At 41.8% G+C, this 21,537-nt stretch overlaps 1 protein-coding gene across 5 annotated transcripts in view; it reads right to left on the minus strand.

Moving 5' to 3' along the window:
* Positions 1-21,062, minus strand: part of MEIOB (meiosis specific with OB-fold) — a 43,755-nt gene extending 22,693 nt beyond the window's left edge. For 4 of the 5 annotated variants that reach the window (XR_008707613.1, XR_008707612.1, XR_008707610.1 and 1 more), the window contains exons 1-6: positions 20,815-21,062; positions 16,956-17,032; positions 12,611-12,668; positions 7,804-7,935; positions 5,867-5,939; positions 1,838-2,033 (exon numbers count right to left, since the gene is read on the minus strand). Coding sequence is in view for 1 of the 5 variants with exons in the window: in XM_055562171.1 (XP_055418146.1) it covers positions 1,838-2,033; positions 5,867-5,939; positions 7,804-7,935; positions 12,611-12,668; positions 16,956-17,024 (528 nt within the window). In the remaining 4 variants the exon portion in view is untranslated. Of the gene's footprint in view, positions 1-1,837; positions 2,034-5,866; positions 5,940-7,803; positions 7,936-12,610; positions 12,669-16,955; positions 17,033-20,262; positions 20,776-20,814 lie in introns of those variants that run through there. The other variant, XR_008707611.1, reaches the window with a different exon arrangement.
* Positions 21,063-21,537: the final 475 nt, after the last annotated feature.

Below are 21,537 nucleotides of genomic sequence, written 5' to 3' on the forward strand. Positions count from 1 at the left end.
TTGGCATAGGGCCCGCATGGAGCTCAGTGATTGGATGGATTCGCCTGTCCAGGCATCTTGCTGGCCCAGGTACAGGTTATCAATAACCACATTGCTGCCTTCTTAGGAATCAGCTGGAAGAACCACATGAGGGATAATAATGGGAATGTGTGTTGATATACTGTCTGATTCAGTCCACACTGTGGTGTAAGAGAATTCATGGTGGAGGTGAATTCAGGGGCCCCTCTGTGCCCTCAGGGAGTTCGAAATTGGACCAGCAGGCACCTCTGATAGCTACATAGCAATGGCTCAAGCATGGACAGTCAGCTGCCCACTGTGCACTGCCTCCATGATCTATTGTCAGGACTGAGCTCCACGGGAAGGGGCTGGAGAAAGAGTCACAGCTGCCCACGGGGGAGAAGATTTACAGACAGAGTCAGAGGAAAGAACAGCCTGTCACAGCAAGCAAGGAAGCGACATGAAAAGGAGCTTTAAAGGGAAGAAACCTAAGTAGAGGTAAGACAGAAGAAAGAACAGGTTAAATAAAAATGTAAAGAAAAGGAAATATAAGAGGGATGGAAGCAAAATGGGAGAAGAAAGGCATGAAAATGAAATAATATAATCCTATGAAAGGTGGTACCAGACTCAAAGAGTAGAGGCCAGAAGTGGGACATGGAAAAAGCTGTTGTAGGGTTTTGTTTATTTTTTTTGTTTTAATTTATTTGGTTGCACCAGGTCTTAGTGGCAACATGTGGAATCTTCATTGTGGCGAGATCTAATTCTCTGACCAGGGATTGAACCTGGGCCCCTGAAAAAGTGTGGAGTCTTAACCACTGGACCACCAGGGAAGTCCCATGCAGGTTTTATATTCACACTGAGTTTTAGAAAATTCTTACTACATTGTAATACGATGGCATTACATAGAATTTCAGAGAAATTCAGAGATCATATTCTGCCTTTAAGTAAGATTGAACCTAAGTTGCCCAGAAAGGGATTTTTCCTATTGTCAAGACTGTCATGTAGGGTGTTTATTCCTCATTCCTGACTGACGCCAAGTGCTCACTGTGTGGCAGGCACTGTGCTGCGCTGGATTGGGGTGGTGCCTCTGTTGGCCTGTCATTGGGGATGATTGACATCCTTGCAGTTCTTTAACATGGAAATGCAATTAGCAAGTACTTACAACAGTAACTACAAGTATCTAAATCTATTTCCCTCCCTTTCCCCCCCTTGGTTATCATCATTTTGTATATTGAAGAATTGTTCTTGCTCCTTTATTCTTATTTGTGTACTTTATTTTGTGTAAATATGCTCTCTGCCAAGTGACTCTAGTCTGTCCAATGGCGTTCAAAACTTGCTGTAATTGCTACGAGGGAGGTGTGGATGCAAAAGGTGGTGAGACAGTCTGCCCTGCTTTCCAGCACCGATAGCTCACAGGGCCCCTACCACAGCACCCTGGGCTTCTCACTCTGTCCCCCATCTCAGGGCAGCTCTGAGAACATGCACTGAATTAATTCCTTGATTTATTCAACATACATTATTTAAAAGAACTTCCTGGAGATCGTCAAGTCAATGAATTTACTCTTTCTATTCATGCCTTTGTTTAACTGAAGTATGAAAAGCTCTCATATAGTTAGTGAATCATTTATGACTGTGTGCTGCATTTAACATTCAAATACAATTTTATTTTGCTACTCATTCTCAGGTAAAATGCTGCTTTCTTTAATTTTCTAAATTCAACTGAGGATGGATCAAGATATAGAGGAAATTTTACTTCAGTGATTACTACTTTCCAAACACAAATACTATGCTAGAACTCCCCCACCAAATTGAACTGGGCTTTGTTGGGGTTTTAACTTACCGACCTCACAGCTGCAAGAACATTAATAATTTTCCCATCAAGACTGTGTCCATTCGCAACAATGTCACCCAGTGAATAATAATCACAAGACTCTTTAACAGGTAAATATATCAAAGAAAGTAACTTGGCATCCACTTCGTAACTGGAACAGAGTTTTACCGTTGAGTGATTCTCACTGAGCAATAGTTTATAATTGCTAAATTGTAAAAACACACACACAAAGTTAATATCAAATGATTTCTAATAGAAAAATATTTCAAAGTTCACAGTTAAATTTTGGTTGTAATTTAAACTATATTTTAAAAACTATATTAAGATTTATACTTTTCACTCTTAGAAACATTGAAAAACTGTAAAATACTTTCTGTATAAAATCTATTTCCATTAAGAAAGTGTTTTAAAGACCAATTTGCTGCTTCGGGTGCTAATTGCAGCATGTGGGATCCTTGTTGCAGCACATGGGCTTAGTTGTCCCACCGCATGTGGGATCTTCGTTTCCTGATCAGGGATTGAACCTGCGTCCACGACATTTGAAGGTGGATTCTTAACCAGTGGACCACCAGGGAAGTCCCCTTAGAAACCTTGAAAAGCTGTAAAATACTTTTTGTATAAAATCTATTTTCATTAAGAAAATATTTTAAAGAGCAATTTGTGTCTGAGTTTCAAGCACACTAATAGTCTAATCTTGCCCAATAAACTGAGTTTCAGTTTCTTTCTTTGTAAAAAAATTAACAAAAAAGGATGTAAAAGCACTCTAAAACATTGTGTGTTAGGAGGAGGTTGAGTTCCATCTCTGTGACAATGACTGTGCCACCTACATGCTTTCCTGACCTCTTCGGAGCTCTGTGGGCTTCCCTGACAGCTCAGTTTGTAAAGAATTAGCCTGCAGTGCAGGAGACTCCAGTTTGATTCCTGGGTCGGGAAGATCTGCTGGAAGGGATAGACTACCCACTCCAGTATTCTTGGGCTTCCCTTGTGGCTCAGCTGGTAAAGAATCTGCCTGCAATGTGGAAGACCTGGGTTTGATCCCTGGGTTGGGAAGATTCCCTGGAGAAGGGAAATGATACCCACTCCAGTGTTTTGGCCTGGAGAATACCATGGACTGGGTATCATTTCCCTTCTCCAGGGAATCTTCCCAACCCAGGGATCAAACCAGTATTCTGGTCTGGAGAATTCCATGGACTATATAGTCCATGGGCTTGCAAAGAGTCAGACAGACTGAGTGACTCTCACTTTCAGTCAAAGAGGAGGCTGGAGGTCTGCAGAGCTTTATCTTGCCCAGGGCAGGGGCTGGGGGTAAGAGGGACTGACTCTTTATTCTGGGAGCCTAATCCTAACCACTGTCTCCTAACTAAACTTGCGGCTGCAAGCACCACCACCTAGCAGCAGCTGGGAAGTAGGTTGGTGGGGAGAAGCTAGGGGTTAGGGAGCAGAGAAGAGGGTGTGGGCATGGACTATACAGGGTCGCAAAGACTCGGATACAACTGAGCGACTTTCACTTTTGAAGCTCTGTAGGAGCAAACAGATGCACCTTATGCACACACTGAACTTGAGGTGCTCTTCCTTTTGGCCAGTCAGCTTCCAAGTGTGCTCCATGGAGCCTCTTTCTTACCCTCTATTCCAGCCACCCCCGCCTCCTCCCCTGCTACTGCCTTAGGTGTTTACCTCATAACTTCTTACCCAAATTACTGTCTTGTCTCCTAAGCTTTATTCCCCTACAGTTGGTCCTCCTCAGGTAGCCAAAGTGACCTTCCTAAATCATTAATATGCATATCTTATTTCCCCGTTCAAAGATCTTCTGGGTTGAAACAAAAAGCAAAGCTGTCTGTGAAGGGTCTCCACTTCCCTCTTTTGCTTCTTCTGCCTACCTATACTCCAGCCACATCAGATTCCGAGGCTATGAAACTATTATTTTAGAGGGAAAAAAAGTTGAATATCAACAGTTTCATGAGGTTTAGATGACTGTTCTGGAAAAGGCCAGGAGATTTTGTGTTTGTCCCCTCTGCCAGGAGTGTTCTCCCCCTTCACTCATGCCTTCACTCCACAAACACTTCCTGAGAGCCAACTATGTGCTAGACCACAGTCCAGGCCCCGGGGGATAAGTGGTGAGGAAGACAGACAATGACCTATGACCTCACAGTCTCACATGCGCGAGAGGGAGACAGACAAGAACAATTCATCAAATGATCCAGGCTTGAGATCAGTATTACATGCTAAGTTGCTTCAGTCGTGTCCGACTTTTTCCAATCCCATGAACTGTAGCCTGCCAGGCTCCTCTGTCCATGGAATCTTCCCAGGCAAGAATACTGGAGTGGGTTGCCATTTCCTTCTCCAGTGGATCTTCCTGACCCAGGGATTGAACCCATGTCTCTTGTGTCTCCTGCATTGGCAGGCAGGTTCTTTACCACTAGCGCCACCGTTATGATGGTGCCTATAACCCTGTGTACAGGACTAAGTCCTAGTAATGGGAACTGGATGGGCTACTACAGAGCAGATATGGAAGGCCTAAGGAGATGACATTTAAGCTAACACTTGAGTGAAAAGTGAAAGTCGCTCAGTCGTGTCAGATTTTACAACCCCATGGACTATACAGTCCGTGGAATTCTCCAGGCCAGAATACTGGAGTGGGTATCGTTTCCCTTCTCCAGGGGACCTTCCCAACCCAGGGATTGAACCCAGGTCTCCTGGATCACAGGCAGATTTTTTACCAGCTGAGCCACAAGGGAAGCCCAACACTTGAGTGAAGAGAAGAGTAAATAAGACTGTTCTCTGCAGAGGGACGTGAACATGTCATGCTATTAGCTCAGAATGAGCCAGGATGTTCACAAAGTAAGGACTCTCCATGCAGCTGCAGAGAAATGAGGCCTGTAAGATAAGGTCAAAAGGTGTGCAGGTGCGTGTAGTAGAGACTGCTGTGCCCACCTGATCCCTTCACCAGCTACACCCTCTCTCTAGATCTGCCCTCAGCCAGAAGTGCCTCCGTAGAAGCATGGGCAGACTTCAGCCAATAACCTGTAAACTCAGGGTACCAAAGCCCAGACACCTTTCTTCAGAGGGTAGCACTCTGAGGTGAAACTGATACTCCAGAGCTCCCACCTGGGTCAGGACGAGGCGGGGCTTCTGCTGAACCTGCCTCTTTAACACTCCTTCCTCCCTTACAGCTGTCTTTCCAGGCTGCTTCTGAGAGCTCTCCCTCAACAAACCACCTGCACAGAAGTCTCTGAACTCTGCTTCCCGGAAACCTGAACTGAGAGAGCAAGGCATGTGAAGAGAGTCATAAACTGAGATGTAAAATGGATATATGACTTCTAAGATTTATCTTTTCATTTTTCAGGTTTAATGTGACTAGAGTCAAATTTCTGTAAATCTAAGAATGAGAAGTGAAGTGTTAGTTGCTCAGTCATGTCTGACTCTTTGCAACCCCATGGACTGGGGCTCACCAGGCTCTTTTGTCCATGGGATTCTCTAGGCAAGAATATTGGGGTAGGTAGCCATTTCCTTCTCCAGGAGATCTTCCTGACCCAGGGATCAAACTCAGGTCTCCTGCATTGCAGGCAGACTCTACCATGTGAGCCACCAGGGAAGAATGAGAATCAAAGTATTAAAAATAAAGTCATCTTTAATGTGATCCTATGTCAAGGTAAATTATTTCATAATCAAAGATAAATACTGTGTGGCAGAATTAAACTCTGAATTTTCAACCTAAAGTACACACAACTTTAGTAAGTGAAAAAAGTGAAAGTGTTAGTCACTGGGTCGTGTCCGACTCTTTACGACCCCATGGACTGTAGCCTGCCAGGCTTCTCTGTCCATGGAATTATCCAGGCAAGAATACTGGAGTGGGTAGCCATTGCCTTCACCAGGGGATCCTCCTGACCCAGGGACAGAACCCACACATTGTAGGCAGATTCTTTACCATCTAAGCCACTAGGGAAGCCCCTACACCACTCCTGGCTAATCTGACATACACAAACCTATTAGTAATAATCATTCTGGCACAAAGGTTGTTGACCTCTGTGCTAGATTTACCTAGGAGTTGCAGGACTGAACTTTTCTTCTCTTTCTAAATCCTTTGTTTGGATCAGAGGATTCTCAATTATCACTATAACAGAGGGGAAAATATGATGCTATTACCAAAAAAGTAACAGGATAAATTTAAAAAACAAGTGTACATAACAATGAACATTACAATATTATTTCTAATTTTGAGTTGCTGTTAATATCCTTCACAATTTTTTTCTTGTTTTGCTGTGAGCAATGGAATCCTAGTGTATGACCAATCAATTTGATCTCAGATGATACTTCTTATACTTTGTGTTTAAATTCTGACATTTGACCTGCATTAATATTATTTTGTTAAAAAATATTACTTTGTTGATTAGTTATACAGAACATTTGATGTGGTTACAACATACCCTGCTATAAAATGAACACTTAAATTGATCTTCACCCAATTCACAGTTGTTCTCAAAAACAATAGTGGTAGTTAGAAAGAGCAGCGCAAAATCTGGGTCCTGATTTGAAACCTACAATTTATCAGCTTTATGACTTAATATTTTTGGGTTTCCATTTCCTATGGGTCTATGTTAGACATTTTGTGCTGCATTTTGTTAATTCCTCACACAACCATCCCTTTATTATCCCTTTTTCCACATGAAGAAATTGAAGTTCACAGAGGTTAAATAATTTTCTTTGGGGAGGGAGGAGGGAGGAGGGTTTAGGATGGGGAACACATGTATACCTGTGGCGGATTCATTTTGATATTTGGCAAAACTAATACAATTATGTAAAGTTTAAAAATAAAATAAAATTAAAAAAAATAATTTTCTTGAGGTGTTATATCAAGAAAGTAGTAGAGTTAGAATTGTTTTGATTCAAAAATCTATAATCTTTTTACTCAGCCACACCAAACTCTTATTTACTTTTATAAGCATCGTCAGATTTACATCCTTACGATCCCTCATCTCACTCGTCCTGACAACAAGCATCAGTGTGGAACGCAGATTACTATTGAATACATCTTCAGGTCTATGTTAGTGTTGTTCTGGCATGCATCCACAGATGCTTCTGCTTGTCCTGGGCCCTGAGATGTCTCTAGAGTTTTCTGCCTTCACAGGCCATATGTCCAATTACCTTATTATTCAGTTAGCAAAATACTATATAACCCTGAAAGTTAATAGTATGACTGGGTGCTGAGTAACCAGTATGGGTAATAGGCTGCTAGATATTGCAGGATTAGACAGGAATAGTTTAATTGTCTGTGTTACTCTTTCTCTTCTTTTTTCTACCATGAAAGAGAGCTGGTATACTGCTTTCTTGTTTATTGTATGAGGCTAGAGCTGTTATCTATTGAGTGACTAAGTTCTACACCAGGCACACTGTCTCATTTAAGATTGATAAGAATCTACTGGGTATTAATTTATAGTTGAGGCTCAACAAGATTATGAAATTTTCTCAAAGCCACTATGTAAATAAGTGTTAGTATTTGGATTTGAATCCAGAGCTACCTGTTTCCAAAGTCTTGTTCTTTTGAATATACTATACTGTACTATCACAGAGATACTGGGGTAGGTAGAGGATATGAAGATTTGCTATTTTAGACTAAAAATTTATTAAAATTCCATCAAAAATTCATGTCATCTTTTATCAAAGTCTACTTAGCAGTTCTATTATATGTTTACAAAATGATATACGATTACAGTCACAAGAGGGACTGATGCAAAGTGAAATAGAAATAAACCAAAGATCATAGAGCTCCTAGTAAAAGTATGTGATTATTCTGTTTGTATGTTTCAACTAAATGCTGAATGCCTTGTTATACTCTTAACACTTGACTTTTTCTGATAAGATTCTTGAGAATAAGAATTGTGTCTTATTTCATTCCGATGCCCTCAGTGTAGTTACCACAAATATATCACGGGACTAATACTGTAAGAGAAACAGTTTAAGAATCAGTGCCAACTTACCACACTCACCGACCCTAAAGCTGTCAGAAAGTGATCTGATGTAATCTTCACTGCCCCAAGATGTTGCATTTACAAAATGGGTTGTTGAATCACGAATGGTGAAACTAAAAGTGTACCTTTCTGATCCAATATCTAAGGGAAAACCAAGGCTTTTATTTTTCAGATGAAAAGTTTTAATTTTAAACAAAGGTGATTATTATGATTCTAAAACACTCAAACACATGGTATAAAAAATTATTTCAGATATAAATTCTACAAGTTATGCTTTAAGAATTGCAAAGCTGCCAAGGTAGATAATTCACCTCACTGTGACCTCTTTGTTCCCTTTCCCTAGTTACCTCTATATTCAGAGGGAAATAACATGTAGGTTTGAACCATCCTGATATTAGCTTACATTCTCCATTTCTCTCTTACTGTTGTTTTAACCTAAGTTAAATCTAAATTATTTCAAAACAAATAAATGTGTGCTAACTAAAAGATACCACTAGGGGTCAGCAAGCACTTTTTTCCAGAATAAATTCCAAAATAAATTTCTTTATTGTTTTTGCTAATTAAAAAAGTAATACAATGAATGGATAAAGAAGATGTGGTACATATATAATCAGTCTGATTTTGGTGTTGACCATCTGATGGGCATCATCAGATGGTCAACACCAAAATCAGACTGATTATATATGTAGTGTAGTGTGTTCAAAGTGTTAGTTGTTCAGTCGTGTCCAACTTTTGGGGACCCCATGGACTATAGCCCGCCAGGCTCCTCTGTCCATGGAATTCTCCAGGCAAAAATACTGGAGATACAAAATACAAAAATAATGGAGAAGGGTTGTCATTCCCTTCTCCAGGGGATCTTTCCAACCCTGGGACTGAACCCAGGTCTCCCACATTGCAGGTAAATTCTTTACCATTTGAGCCACCAAAGAATCCCGTCCGTGTGTAGAATCAGCCATAAAAATAATGAATTTTAGTCAGTTCTAGTCACTACAGATGGTGACTGCAGCCATGAAATTAAAAGACGCTTACTCCTTGGAAGGAAAGTTATGACCAACCTAGATAGCATATTCAAAAGCAGAAACATTACTTTGCCAACAAAGGTTCATCTCGTCAAGGCTATGGTTTTTCCTGTGGTCATGTATGGATGTGAGAGTTGGACTGTGAAGAAGGCTAAGCGCCGAAGAATTGATGCTTTTGAACTGTGGTGTTGGAGAAGACTCTTGAGAGTCCCTTGGACTGCAAGGAGATCCAACCAGTCCATTCTGAAGGAGATCAGCCCTGGGATTTCTTTGGAAGGAATGATGCTAAAGCTGAAACTCCAGTACTTTGGCCACCTCATGCGAAGAGTTGACTCATTGGAAAAGACTCCAACGCTGGGAGAGATTGGGGGCAGGAGGAGAAGGGGACGACAGAGGATGAGATGGCTGGATGGCATTGCTGACTCAATGGACGTGAATCTCAGTGAACTCCGGGAGTTGGTGATGGACAGGGAGGCCTGGCGTGCTGCAATTCATGGGGTCGCAAAGAGTCGGACACAACTGAGCAACTGATCTGATCTCTGATCTGAGTGGGTGAACCTAGAGCCTATTAAACAGAGTGAAGTAAGTTTGAAAGAGAAAAACAAATATTGTATATTAACATATATGTATGGAATCTAGAAAAGTGGCATTGCTTATCCCATTTGCAGGGAAGACATAGATGTAGAGAACGGACGTGTGGACACAGTGGGGGAAGAGTGTGGGACGAACAGAGAAAGTGGCCTTGACATACATACACTATCATGTGGAAAACAGGTAGCAGGTGAGAAGCTGCTATTTACACAGAGAGCCCAGCCTGGTGCTCTGTGATGACCTAGAGGGGTGAGATTGGGGGAGGGGAAGGAAGCTCAAGAAGGAGGGAATGTATGTATAACTATGGCTGATTCACACTGTTGTACGGGAGAAATAAACATAATATTGTAAAGCAATTTTCCTTCAATTAATAAATTTAAAAAAATTTTTAAAGAAATACAAACAGCATGCTACTGACACAGAAACAGACACACAGATCAGTGAAATAGGACAGAAAGCCTGGAAACAAACCCACACAATTATAGTCAATTAGTCTACAACAAAGGAGGCAAGAATATACAATGGCAAAAATAGTTTCTTCAATAAGTAGTGCTGGGAAAACTGAACAGTTACATGTAGAAGAGTGAAATTAGAACATTCTCTAATACCATATACAAAAATAAACGCAAAATGGATTAAAGACCTAAATGTAAGACCAGATATCATGAAACTCCTAGAGAAAAACATAGGCAGAACATACTTTGACATAAATTATAGCAATACTTTATTGGATCCATTCCTAAAACAAAGGCAGTAAAAGCAAAAATAAACAACTGGAAACTAATTAAACTTAATGCTTTTGCACAGCAAAGGAAAAGATAACCTACTGAATGGGAAAAATTATTTGCAAATGATATGACCAACAGGGATTAACATCCAACATAAATCTTCAGCTCATACAACTCAACATAAAAAAACCCTAACAACCCAATTTAAAAAATAGGAAGAACTGAATAGGCATTTTTTCCAAAGAGGAAATGCAGATGGCCAACAGGCACATTAAAAGATGCTCAACATCACTAATTATCAGGAAAATATAAATTAAAACCACAATGAGCTATTCCCTCACACCTGTCAGAATGACTATCGTCATAAAGAATACAAATAGGGGCCTTCCTTGGTGGCTCAGTGGTAAAGAATCCACCTGCCAATGCAGGGAACATGGGTTCAATCCCTGGTCCAAGAAGATCCCAGATGTCTCATGGCAACTAAGCCTGGTGCCACAACTACTGAGCCCACCTGCTGCAACCACTGAAGTCCCACTCCCTAGAGCTTGTGCCTGGCAACAAGAGAAGACACAGCGATGAGAAGCCCGAGAACAGCAACTAGAGAAAGCAAAGAGTAGCCCCTGCTCACCACAACTGGAGAAAGCCTGTGCACAGCAATAAAGACCCAGCACAGCCAAAAATGAAATAGATAAAGATATTAAAATTTAAATAAAAAAGAAATCTTCCTTTTAATATGGTATATATGTGTGTAATGCTCACTCAGTCGTGTCTGACTCTCTGCAACCCTATGGACTGTAACCTGCCAGGTTCCTCTGTCCCTGGAATTCTCCAGGCAAGAATACTGGAGTGGGTAGCCATTCCCTTCTTCAGGGGATCTTTCTGACCCAGGGATTGAACCCAGGTCTACTGCATTGCAGATGGATTCTTTACCACTGAGCCACCAGGGAAGCCCACCTGTCACTATGCTGCTGCTGCTGCTGTTAAGTCGCTTCAGTCGTGTCCGACTCTGTGTGACCCCATAGACGGCAGCCCACCAGGCTCCCCCGTCCCTGGGATTCTCCAGGCAAGAACGCTGGAGTGGGTTGCCATTTCCTTCTCCAATGCATGAAAGCAAAAAGTGAAAGTGAAGTTGTTCAGTCATGTCCGACTCTTAGCGACCCCATGGACTGCAGCCTACCAGGTTCCTCCGTCGATGGGATTTTCCAGGCAAGAGTACTGGAGTGGGGTGCCATCGCCTTCTCTGACCTGTCACTATACCATAAGTCAATTAACATAGCCACAATTACTCAGGTGATTCAAACAAAATAGTCTTCTGTCAAAATTACTGGCTGGCTGACTAGAGCTCTGATTCCCTCAAGCTGTATCAAAGGATTTATACCATACCCTTTAATAAAAAGCACTGACACTTAAGAAGCTAGAAATAGTGTATTGCTACTTTTGGCATTCTATATTGTATCTGCATATGTAAACTATAAAAGTTTGAAGATCGGCTGATTTTACTCATTTGTTTTGGTCTCTGTTGCGGCACGCGGGGTCTCAGTCTTCCTCACAGCATGTGGGACCCAGGTCCTTGACTAGAGATCAAACACGGGCCCCCTGCTTTGGGAGCTCGAAGTCTTAACCATTGGACAACTGGGAACAGCTGGGGAAGTCCCTGAAGGTCAGTTGATTTTAAAAATCTGATTTTAGTCTTGGATTATGTTTCCATAGTCCTAAAACTGTTGCACAAACAACTAAATAAGGACCACTAAAGCCAGACTTAACTGTATTTCCCACATATGAAAGATGATTTTTTTCCCCTGAATCATTTAGTTCTTTGAATAAATACACAGATACTGCTGCATACTTCCCTCCCTCAACACTGTCTTGACATCCATGCTGGAAAACCTTCCTCCTACCACTTTCTGTTTTCTATGAGACTTACCTGTGTGCTTGTATCTGATACTGACAGTTTACATGGAGTTCCTAGTCTATGTTACACACTCTTACATATACAAGCTCATGTAAGTCTCATCCCAGCTTTGTTTACCCTGATTCTGTGGCTCTACACAGGACAGACTCGGGGGTGAGCCCTGTCAATCAGGCTCCACGTCCATCCTCTCAGATGCTCTGATATCTGAGGATGATAGAGACCAACTTCTTTCTCCAGTCTTTACACTGGGTTTTGCACAATGGAGGAGCTCAGAAAATACACGTTGATACACATTAATGAGCTGACCAATTTAACTAGCTATTTTAATACTGTATACACAGCTTTTAAAGTTATGCTTTAGAAATATCAAATAAAACCATTAAAATGATTTTAATGCCCTCACACATGTGGCCTTAAATCAAGTACTTTACCATGCAATAGAGAACATGGCCATTGCTCTTAGGGAGTTAAACAGGCATGAGAAATTTAATCACTTAAATATACTTTGTTGTAGTCATAAGCCACAGTTGATGAAAAGTGAAGCAAAGAGTTAAATAGAACTCAGCTTTTTCTGTCTGGAAAGCCTTTGACATCTGTTTTTCCAATAACTATGCCGATTATTTTCTGAAAAACAAAAGGGTTATAGAAGACGAATATTAAACACAGATGGAGATGGTAAATTTAATTTCATGGACTTGTTATATTTTACTGGTTCTAACAAACATTTTTGACTAGGAACCATTTAAATGTATTTATTCCAGACAAACATCTAAAAGAACTTCATAAATGTTCATTCTACAAGAAATAGTACAAAGTAATAAGACAGTTAACTGCTATTACAAATATAATCATTTAATACTTAGTATGTTTCTACTTTATTTTCAATCACTAGGTGGAGCACAGTAACTGCCCTATGCTATCAATTCTTACTGAATTCATTCAAAGCACATGTATAATGCAATTTAATTTGCCATGCTCTTCAAAGCTTTCTTTTATATACGGTTTTCTAACAATCCACATAGAATTGCTTAGCTTCTTAATGCAAACATGCTGGACAGTAACATATATTAGATTGTAACAAAACTTGCATATCACTGCTAATAAATCTAAGCTCTAAAGTCCTAGATCTTAAACCTTAAAGGTATTACCATGTCTTTAATATTTTTAATGTTCTCTATAGTGACTAATAAAGAAAAATTAAATATTTTTAAATACTTTAAAAAATAAAAATAACTACCTTTTTCTGAAAGGATGAACTTATGTAACATAATTCTAGCAACTGACTTTAACCTTGCAATAATCTGTTCAATTTAAAATACATGCAATCTTTTAAGACTACCACATCCTAGCTGAGCTATTAGCTAGTCTTATTACATTTAGACACACTGTTATTATTTTTTTTAATTCCATATGCTGCAGCTCTCACTGAATTTTGTTAGGAAAACAACTAATGAGAATATTGAGTAAAATTTTCTAACGAAGAGGCAATTAGCAAAGAGTTTACCTTTCAAGACAAACTGTAACAGCGATAATTATTTTTAACATTGCTAAGTCACTTCAGTCGTGTCCAACTCTGTGCGACCCCAAAGACGGGAGCCCACCAGGCTCCCCCGTCCCTGGGATTCTCCAGGCAATAACACTGGAGTGGGTTGCCATTTCCTTCTCCAATGCATGAAAGTGAAAAGTAAAAGTGAAGTCGCTCAGTCATGTCCGACCCTCAGCGACCCCATGGACTGCAGCCTACCAGGTTCCTCCGTCGATGGGATTTTCCAGGCAAGAGTACTAGAGTGGGGTGCCATTGCCTTCTCCGATTTTTTTTTAACATTAATAAAGTTTAAATTGCAAACTATTAAAGTTATATGTGCTGCTGCTGCTGCTAAGTCGCTTCAGTCGTGTCCGACTCTGTGCGACCCCATAGATGGCAGCCCACCAGGCTCTCCTGTTCATGGGATGTTCTAGGCAAGAGTACTGGAGTGGGCTGCCAGTGCCTTCTCATGCATGAAAGTGAAAAATGAAAGTGAAGTCGCTCAGTCGTGTCTGACTCTTAGCGACCCCATGGACTGCAGCCTACCAGTCTCCTCTGTCCATGGGATTTTCCAGGCAAGAGTACTGAAGTGGGTTGCCAGTGCCTTCTATGAGAGTTATATGTAATTTATCTCATTTTAAGAAATCTGATTTGCACATTCCAAATGTAAACAGCAGAGTGCTGGGGGTAGGAAAGATAAGGGAGTATGATAAGTGCTTTATAGTAAGCTCTTCACTTTATGATATGATTCCATCTAGATTTCTTTCAAATAAATAACAATCTTGGCAAATTTGAAATGACTGGTGCCCCCACAACCTTTCTCACCAAAATAAATTTTCACACAATGATTTCAGAAACACATCATTTGTGTACCTTTGTCACAAAAGCAACATAATAACAAGTATTTCAGCATATAACATGGACAATTTGATTGGACAATAGATGCTGCTTAACAAAAATGCTTTAATTTTGCAATGCTAAATTTTTTTTAATTTAATTTAATGTAATTTAATTTTTTAACTTTACAATATTGTATTGGTTTTGCCATATATCAAAATGAATCCACCACAGGTATACATGTGTTCCCCATCCTGAACCCTCCTCCCTCCTCCCTCCCCATACCATTCCTCTGGGTCATCCCAGTGCACCAGCCCCAAGCATCCAGTATCGTGCATCGAACCTGGACTGGCAACTAGTTTCATATATGATATTATACATGTTTCAATGCTATTCTCCCAAATCATCCCACCCTCTCCCTCTCCCACAGAGTCCAAAAGACTGTTCTATACATCAGTATCTCTTTTGCTGTCTCGTATACAGGGTTAATAGTTACCGTCTTTCTGAGGAAACCAGAATAGAAAGAGACACGTGTACCCCAATGTTCATCACAGCACTGTTTATAATAGTCAGGACATGGAAGCAACCTAGATGTCCATCAGCAGATGAATGGATAAGAAAGCTATGGTACATATACACAATGGAGTATTACTCAGCCATTAAAAAGAATACATTTGAAGCAGTTCTAATGAGGTGGATGAAACTGGAGCCTATTATACAGACTGAAGTAAGCCAGAAAGAAAAACACCAATACAGTATACTAACACATATATATGGAATTTAGAAAGATGGTAACAATAACCTTGCAATGTTAAATTTGAGTGCATATTAAATATTTAATTTGTTGTCGTTTAGTCATGAAGTCGTATCCAACTTTTTGCTATATTTAATTAAAATAATACAAATAAACTTCCAATAATTTTTAACAATTACTAGTCATATCTGCAGTGGCCACAGGACTGGAAAAGGTCTATTTTTGTTCCAATCCCAAAGAAAGGCAATGCCAAAGAATGCTCAAACTACCGCACAATTGCACTCATCTCACACGCTAGTAAAATAATGCTCAAAATCCTCCAAGCCAGGCTTCAGCAATACATGAACCATGAAATTCCAGATGTTCAAGCTGGTTTTAGAAAAAGCAGAGGAACCAGAGATGAAATTGCCAACATCTGCAGGATCATGGACAAAGCAAGAGAGTTCCAGAAAAACATCTATTTCTGCTTTATTGACTATGCCAAAGCCTTTGACTGTGTGGATCACAATAAACTGTGGAAAATTCTGGAAGTGATGGGAATACCAGACCACCTGACCTGTCTCTTGAGAAATCTATATGCAGGTCAGGAAGCAACAGTTAGAACTGGACATGGAACAACAGACTGGTTCCAAATAGGAAAAGGAGTACATCAAGGCTGTATATTGTCACCCTGCTTATTTAACTTATATGCAGAGTACATCATGAGAAACGCTGGGCTGGAAGAAGCACAAGCTGGAATCAAGATTGCCGGGACAAATATCAATAACCTCAGATATGCAGATGACACCACCCTTATGGCAGAGAGTGAAGAGGAACTAAAAAGCCTCTTGATGAAAGTGAAAGAGGAGAGTAAAAAAGTTGGCTTAAAACTCAGCATTCAGAAAACTAAGATCATGGCATCTGGTCCCATCACTTCATGGCAAATAGATAGCAAGACAGTGGAAATAGTGTCAGACTTTATTTTTGGGGGCTCCAAAATCACTGCAGATGGTGATTGCAGCCATGAAATTAAAAGACGCTTACTCCTTGGAAGGAAAGTGATGACCAACCTGGATAGCATATTCAAAAACAGAGACATTACTTTGCCAACAAAGGTCCGTCTAGTCAAGGCTATGGTTTTTCCAGTGGTCATGTATGGATGTGAGAGTTGGACTGTGAAGAAAGCTGAACACTGAAGAATTGATGCTTTTGAACTGTGGTGTTGGAGAAGACTCTTGAGAGTCCCCTGGACTGCAAGGAGATCCAACCAGTCCATGCTAAAGGAGATCAGTCCTGGGTGTTCATTGGAAGGACTGATGCTAAAGCTGAAACTCCAATACTTTGGCCACCTCATTGGTTGACTCATTGGAAAAGACTCTGATGCTGAGAGGGATTGGGGGCAGGAGGAGAAGGGGATGACAGAGGATGAGATGGCTGGATGGGATCACCGACTCGATGGACATGAGTTTGAGTGAACTCTGGGAGTTGGTGATGGACAGGGAGGCCTGGCGTGCTGCGATTCATGGGGTCGCAAAGAGTCGGACACGATTGAGGGACTGAACTGAACTGAACTAAGTCATATCTATAATCTCCTAATGTGCAGACAAAAAAAAAGACGAATTTTCATTCAGCTGGCATAAATACAAAGAGGTTTAGGAGTGTTTAATATCTAACAATCACCAGTGCAATGAGTATCTGTATACTTGTCAATTATACAAGCATGTGTTGAAATGAATCAGTAATGTTGACATAATGTAATATCACCACCTAAAGCTTCAACAGAGAACAAATGAACTACTGCACTGCTGAAACTTACCAGATTAGCCATATTTGGATGCAGATTTGAAAGTGCAGTAAAGTTCTTTGATGCAATAGAGTTGGCCATTCTTTTATCTGCATTTTAGAAAATATAATTTAGATGCATAAGTTAAACAACTGAAATAAAGCTTGAAAAATTCCAAGACTGAAAAAAGAATTTATTTAGGAAAGTATGGGATATTCTACTCATTCTTTGGGAAAACTTTATTTATTTGGCTGCACTATTTCTTAGTTGCAGCTTATTAAGTCCTCCGATCTTCAATGCGGCATGAGGAATCTTCAGTCTATAGTTGTGGAAGATGGGATTTGTAGTTGCAGCATGCAAACTCTTAGCTGTGGCATGTGGGATCTAGTTCCCTGACCAGGGATCAAATCCATGCCCCTGCATTGGGAGCTCAGAATCTTAGCCACTGGACCACCAAGGAAGTTCCAGGAAATTTTTATATTACAACAGCGAAATGTAAGTTAGATTCAACCTGTAAAAAGTATATTTTTTAAAAGGTCTTTTAAAGTTATGAATGATATAGTTAGGTTTCAATTTTTAACTTTCACTTTGCAAAAAAAAATTAGTCAATGTTTGAACAAATTTAGAATTTCAGATGAGGGATGGGACATTGCAGATTTAAATATTTATTACCATAAAGCCTACTTTTAAAAAAACATAGCAAAACTACACTGTAACCACCTCTCATGCTTTTAGTTACATTGTGTATGGGTTTAGGCAGTACTTCACCCTCCCCTCTATGGTAAGTAAGCTCCATCAGGGCAGAAGCAGCATCTTACACACAATTTGTGAGTGCATTTCAATGCTATCTTGCACATAAAAAGCACTCAATAAACATGAGATAAATGAAACAGAGACTTGTCCCTCAACTTAGTCACTAGAAAAGGTTTTAGTGTAGTAACAGCTGTCAGCTACACCAAACTAGCAGATTTACTTGATTTCACTTCATTTTATGTGGCCTCTTTAACAGTGAATGCCCTCATCTCCAGGCTGTACTTTCAGGACACATTGCATAGCATAAGTTTCAAGAAGACTGCACAATTACTCAAATATGATTTTGAATTCCAGCGCCACTAGTTTGTGGTCAAATGTTTTGAATTACTGAGCTTTAATCTCATCCACAAAATATGGATAATCTATCCTACAAGGTTGTTGTGAGAATTCAAAATAGTGTATAAAAAGAGCCAAGATGTCCACAGGCTCTTGACAGATGAGAACACTGCTTTTCATTCTTATCCAATGTAGCAGTTTCTGCATTCAAGCCAGAATAAACAATTTAGCAGTGTTAAGGTCCTACTTATTCTTCAGCCGAGTCTGATCTGGTTGAAATTGATCACTATGCAATTTCAGTCTCTGAAATACTTGCCAGCCTGACAGATTCATTCATTCATCCATCCACTCAGCCAACATTTATTGAGAGCCTGTCAAATGCTAGACACTTGAGGTTAGAGAAGACAAACTATTCAGTAGCCAGATTTTGTTTTAAAATACTATCCATCTACATACTGAGTTCTCCAAAATTTTAGCCCTTAACATCTCTTGGTGGTTATTTACTTAGAGGAATATCACATGAACTCTTTGAAGTTCCTTCACTTCTTACTGTTAATCAAAATATATGGTGATATACTTTAGTGTCTGTCTACAAAAAGAAAATGACAACTTACTTCTCTAGGTTTTTGAGAAATACAAAATTAACGTGAAATAAAGTGATATACTTTAGTGTCTGTCTACAAAAAGAAAATGACAACTTACTTCTCTAGGTTTTTGAGAAATACAAAATTAACGTGAAATAAAGAGGCCAGTATGGTGATACAGAGATTACACCATTCATCAGCAACTGCTGTCCCTTCTATTTTCCAAATATATTTTAAAAGTCTCTGTTTCTCCATCTCCAGTGCCATCTCCTCAGCCCAAGGGTCAGTCACTCCTCATCTAGAGTACTGCTATTTACTAGTCTTATACATAGTTTATTCATTCAACACATGTGAGTTGAGTGTCTGACATGTATCAGGTACTGAGTCAGGACAGGAGGGGTGGCTCAGAGAGAAGCAAAAAAAAAAAAAAAAAAAAAAAAAACAGAGTGCATGGTGTGGAGCTAGACGTGTATAGCCCGAAGACCACAGACACAGCTCCTTGACAAGGGAAAGGGAAAGGTGGTGGAGGAACTAGTCCAGTTAAGGTGACCTGGTGGCAGGCACAGGTAATAGTTGTGGAGTGACTATTATGAGGTTGGCCCTATACTACAGACACTAGATACACATCATCTCCCCCTCCCCCACCACCCCCACCCCCCCCACAGCTGATTACCACTCTCCAGATAACTCAGCAGCTCTCCTCTCTACAAATGGGACCTGGGACCTTGGCACGCAGTTCCGTCTTCCTTGAGCATCCGCTCCAATCCCACCCTCAGATCCTCCCAAGACAAGAGCTTTAACATTTTGGGGGTCTCAAAGAGAAGATCTTATCACCCTCCTTCAAGTATCCCCAGCCTCTATTCCTTCTCTCAGCATTCTTAATTCCCTCATTACAGGGTGGGGTTCAGGATGACAGGGCTGTGCCTTGCCTTGCCCTTACTGTGTCCTACAGTGCCTAGTTAGGCTAGCACCTCAGGCTAGCTATTTGTTGACTAAATTAATGAGCAAGTCCTAAAAGAAACCTGATTTGTAATTTGAGAATAATATTGCTACAATTAACTTTCTGGATAAACAGAATTTTAGTTAATAACTAATTTTACATTTATATCCAGCATTTAAATTACAGAAACAAGTACAAATTGTAACCTACTATTCTAGATCAACAGAGCTTCCAAAGAGCTGGCATTGATGGTTCTATATAATCTTCTAGTTTATTCTACAGACCTGTGCTGGGGCTGCTACAGAGAAATCCTCTTATGCGGTTATTTCTGTACGTGAAAATCCCCCCGAACTTCCATCACAAACCAAAGACTTTTTTTTTTTTTTAAACAAACTTTGACAAAGTTGGCCACCTTGCCTAGAGGGGAACAGCTATTCAATTATTTTTATAAATCCAATTCAAAAGGGTAGTTTTTACTCCTTCAGTGGGAACTCAGCGAGTTTTGTATATTCTGGGTTGGCCATAAGAAAACGGGGAACCGCCCATCTCTGGAGAACTCACCAGCATGGAGACAAAAAAAGCACTTGCTAGTAAACTTTCAAGGTAGTCTTAATTTTTTTTTTTTTTAACCAAACACTGCTTTGAAAAAAAGAACGAAAGAGAGGGAGGAAGGGACGTCAGAGATTAAAAACCGTCCCTTTTAAACCCTCCACGCTTTAAAATGTACCTGAAGATTCCAAATCTAGGACATTCTAGAACAGGGAACACTGTGGAGAGGGCGCCTGAGGTGGCGGGGAGCGGGGCGTGAGTCGTGGGTGGGGGCCTCCAGGGCCGGTGCCCGTGCGCACGTGTCCGCACACACCTGTCAACCCCACAGAACCGCCGCGCGTCAGCCAGGCTGGGGGTGGGGGGAGCGGGCGGGTGACGCACTGAGGTGCCTCAGAACGCGCTTATCCCCCCCGCATCGATTACACCCGCGCGTCTACATTCGCCGCACCACGCGGACGAGCACACTCCACCCGTGTCCGTGTGTTCCTACGTGACTGTGACTCCGCGGGTGTGGACTGGAAGCCGGCGTCAGCTGCCCACTTCGCACCCCGGGGCGTCCCCCTAACCGCAACCCGCCGGCTTCCACCTCTCGAGGGCACCGGGGTGACCGCCACTCGCAGAGCCCGCGGGCAGCCAGGAAGGGAGACCGTTCCCACCGCGGACGGCGCGGCCCAGAGGCCTGCCCTCAGGAACAGACGACGGCCCGCCGCCCGCCGCCACCCGGCTTCACCTCAGCGTTCGCGCCAGCTGCTCCTGGGAGCGCTCGCCTAGACGCTCTCGCTCTTGGACAGCAGCCAGCCGCACGCAGGCCACGCCCAGACGCCTCCCTCGCTCGGTCGGAATTCGGCTTCTTCTCCACAGCGCGTTCTGCCCACAGCCCCGGCGCTCGACGGTCGCCGCGGGAGGACACCCTTGGACCGTTAGCCCAGGCCCCGCCCCCGCCGATCTCAGACTCCGCCCACTCCTGGGCTCTGCCCAGCCCCCGAGTTCTGATCCCGCCTCCAGATCCGACTCCACTCATGCCCCTCCCACCGATCTCAGACTCCACCCACGCTCTGACTCTGCCCCGCCCTCAGCTTCGACCCCGCCCCGCCCCCCTCAGCAAACTCCGGTTCCGCTCACTCCCTGACTGCCCAACACAAGCTCTGCTGACTCCGCCCACTCCTGGCCCCGCCCCGCACCTCGCCCTGACTCCGCCCTCAGCCCCGCCTTGCGGCTCCCTACGCCTTGAGGGTCGCAGCCCCTCTGCAGTCTGGGTAGTGAGGAGTGAGAGACTCGGGGAGACTGGCCGCGGGTGGTTCCCGTTTCTTTGCTTTCCCGGGCGCCCGACCCTGTCCTCCAGTCTCCCGAGCGGGAGTCCGGGCTGCTAAAAACCAGGTGTCCAGGAAGATGCTTGGGATCTTTTCTGCTGAAACAGCAGAAATACAGGAGACGTTGCTATAGAAAGTGCAGC

The sequence above is a fragment of the Bubalus kerabau genome, chromosome 23 (assembly GCF_029407905.1).
Source record: "Bubalus kerabau isolate K-KA32 ecotype Philippines breed swamp buffalo chromosome 23, PCC_UOA_SB_1v2, whole genome shotgun sequence".
Taxonomy (NCBI): Eukaryota; Metazoa; Chordata; class Mammalia; order Artiodactyla; family Bovidae; genus Bubalus; species Bubalus kerabau.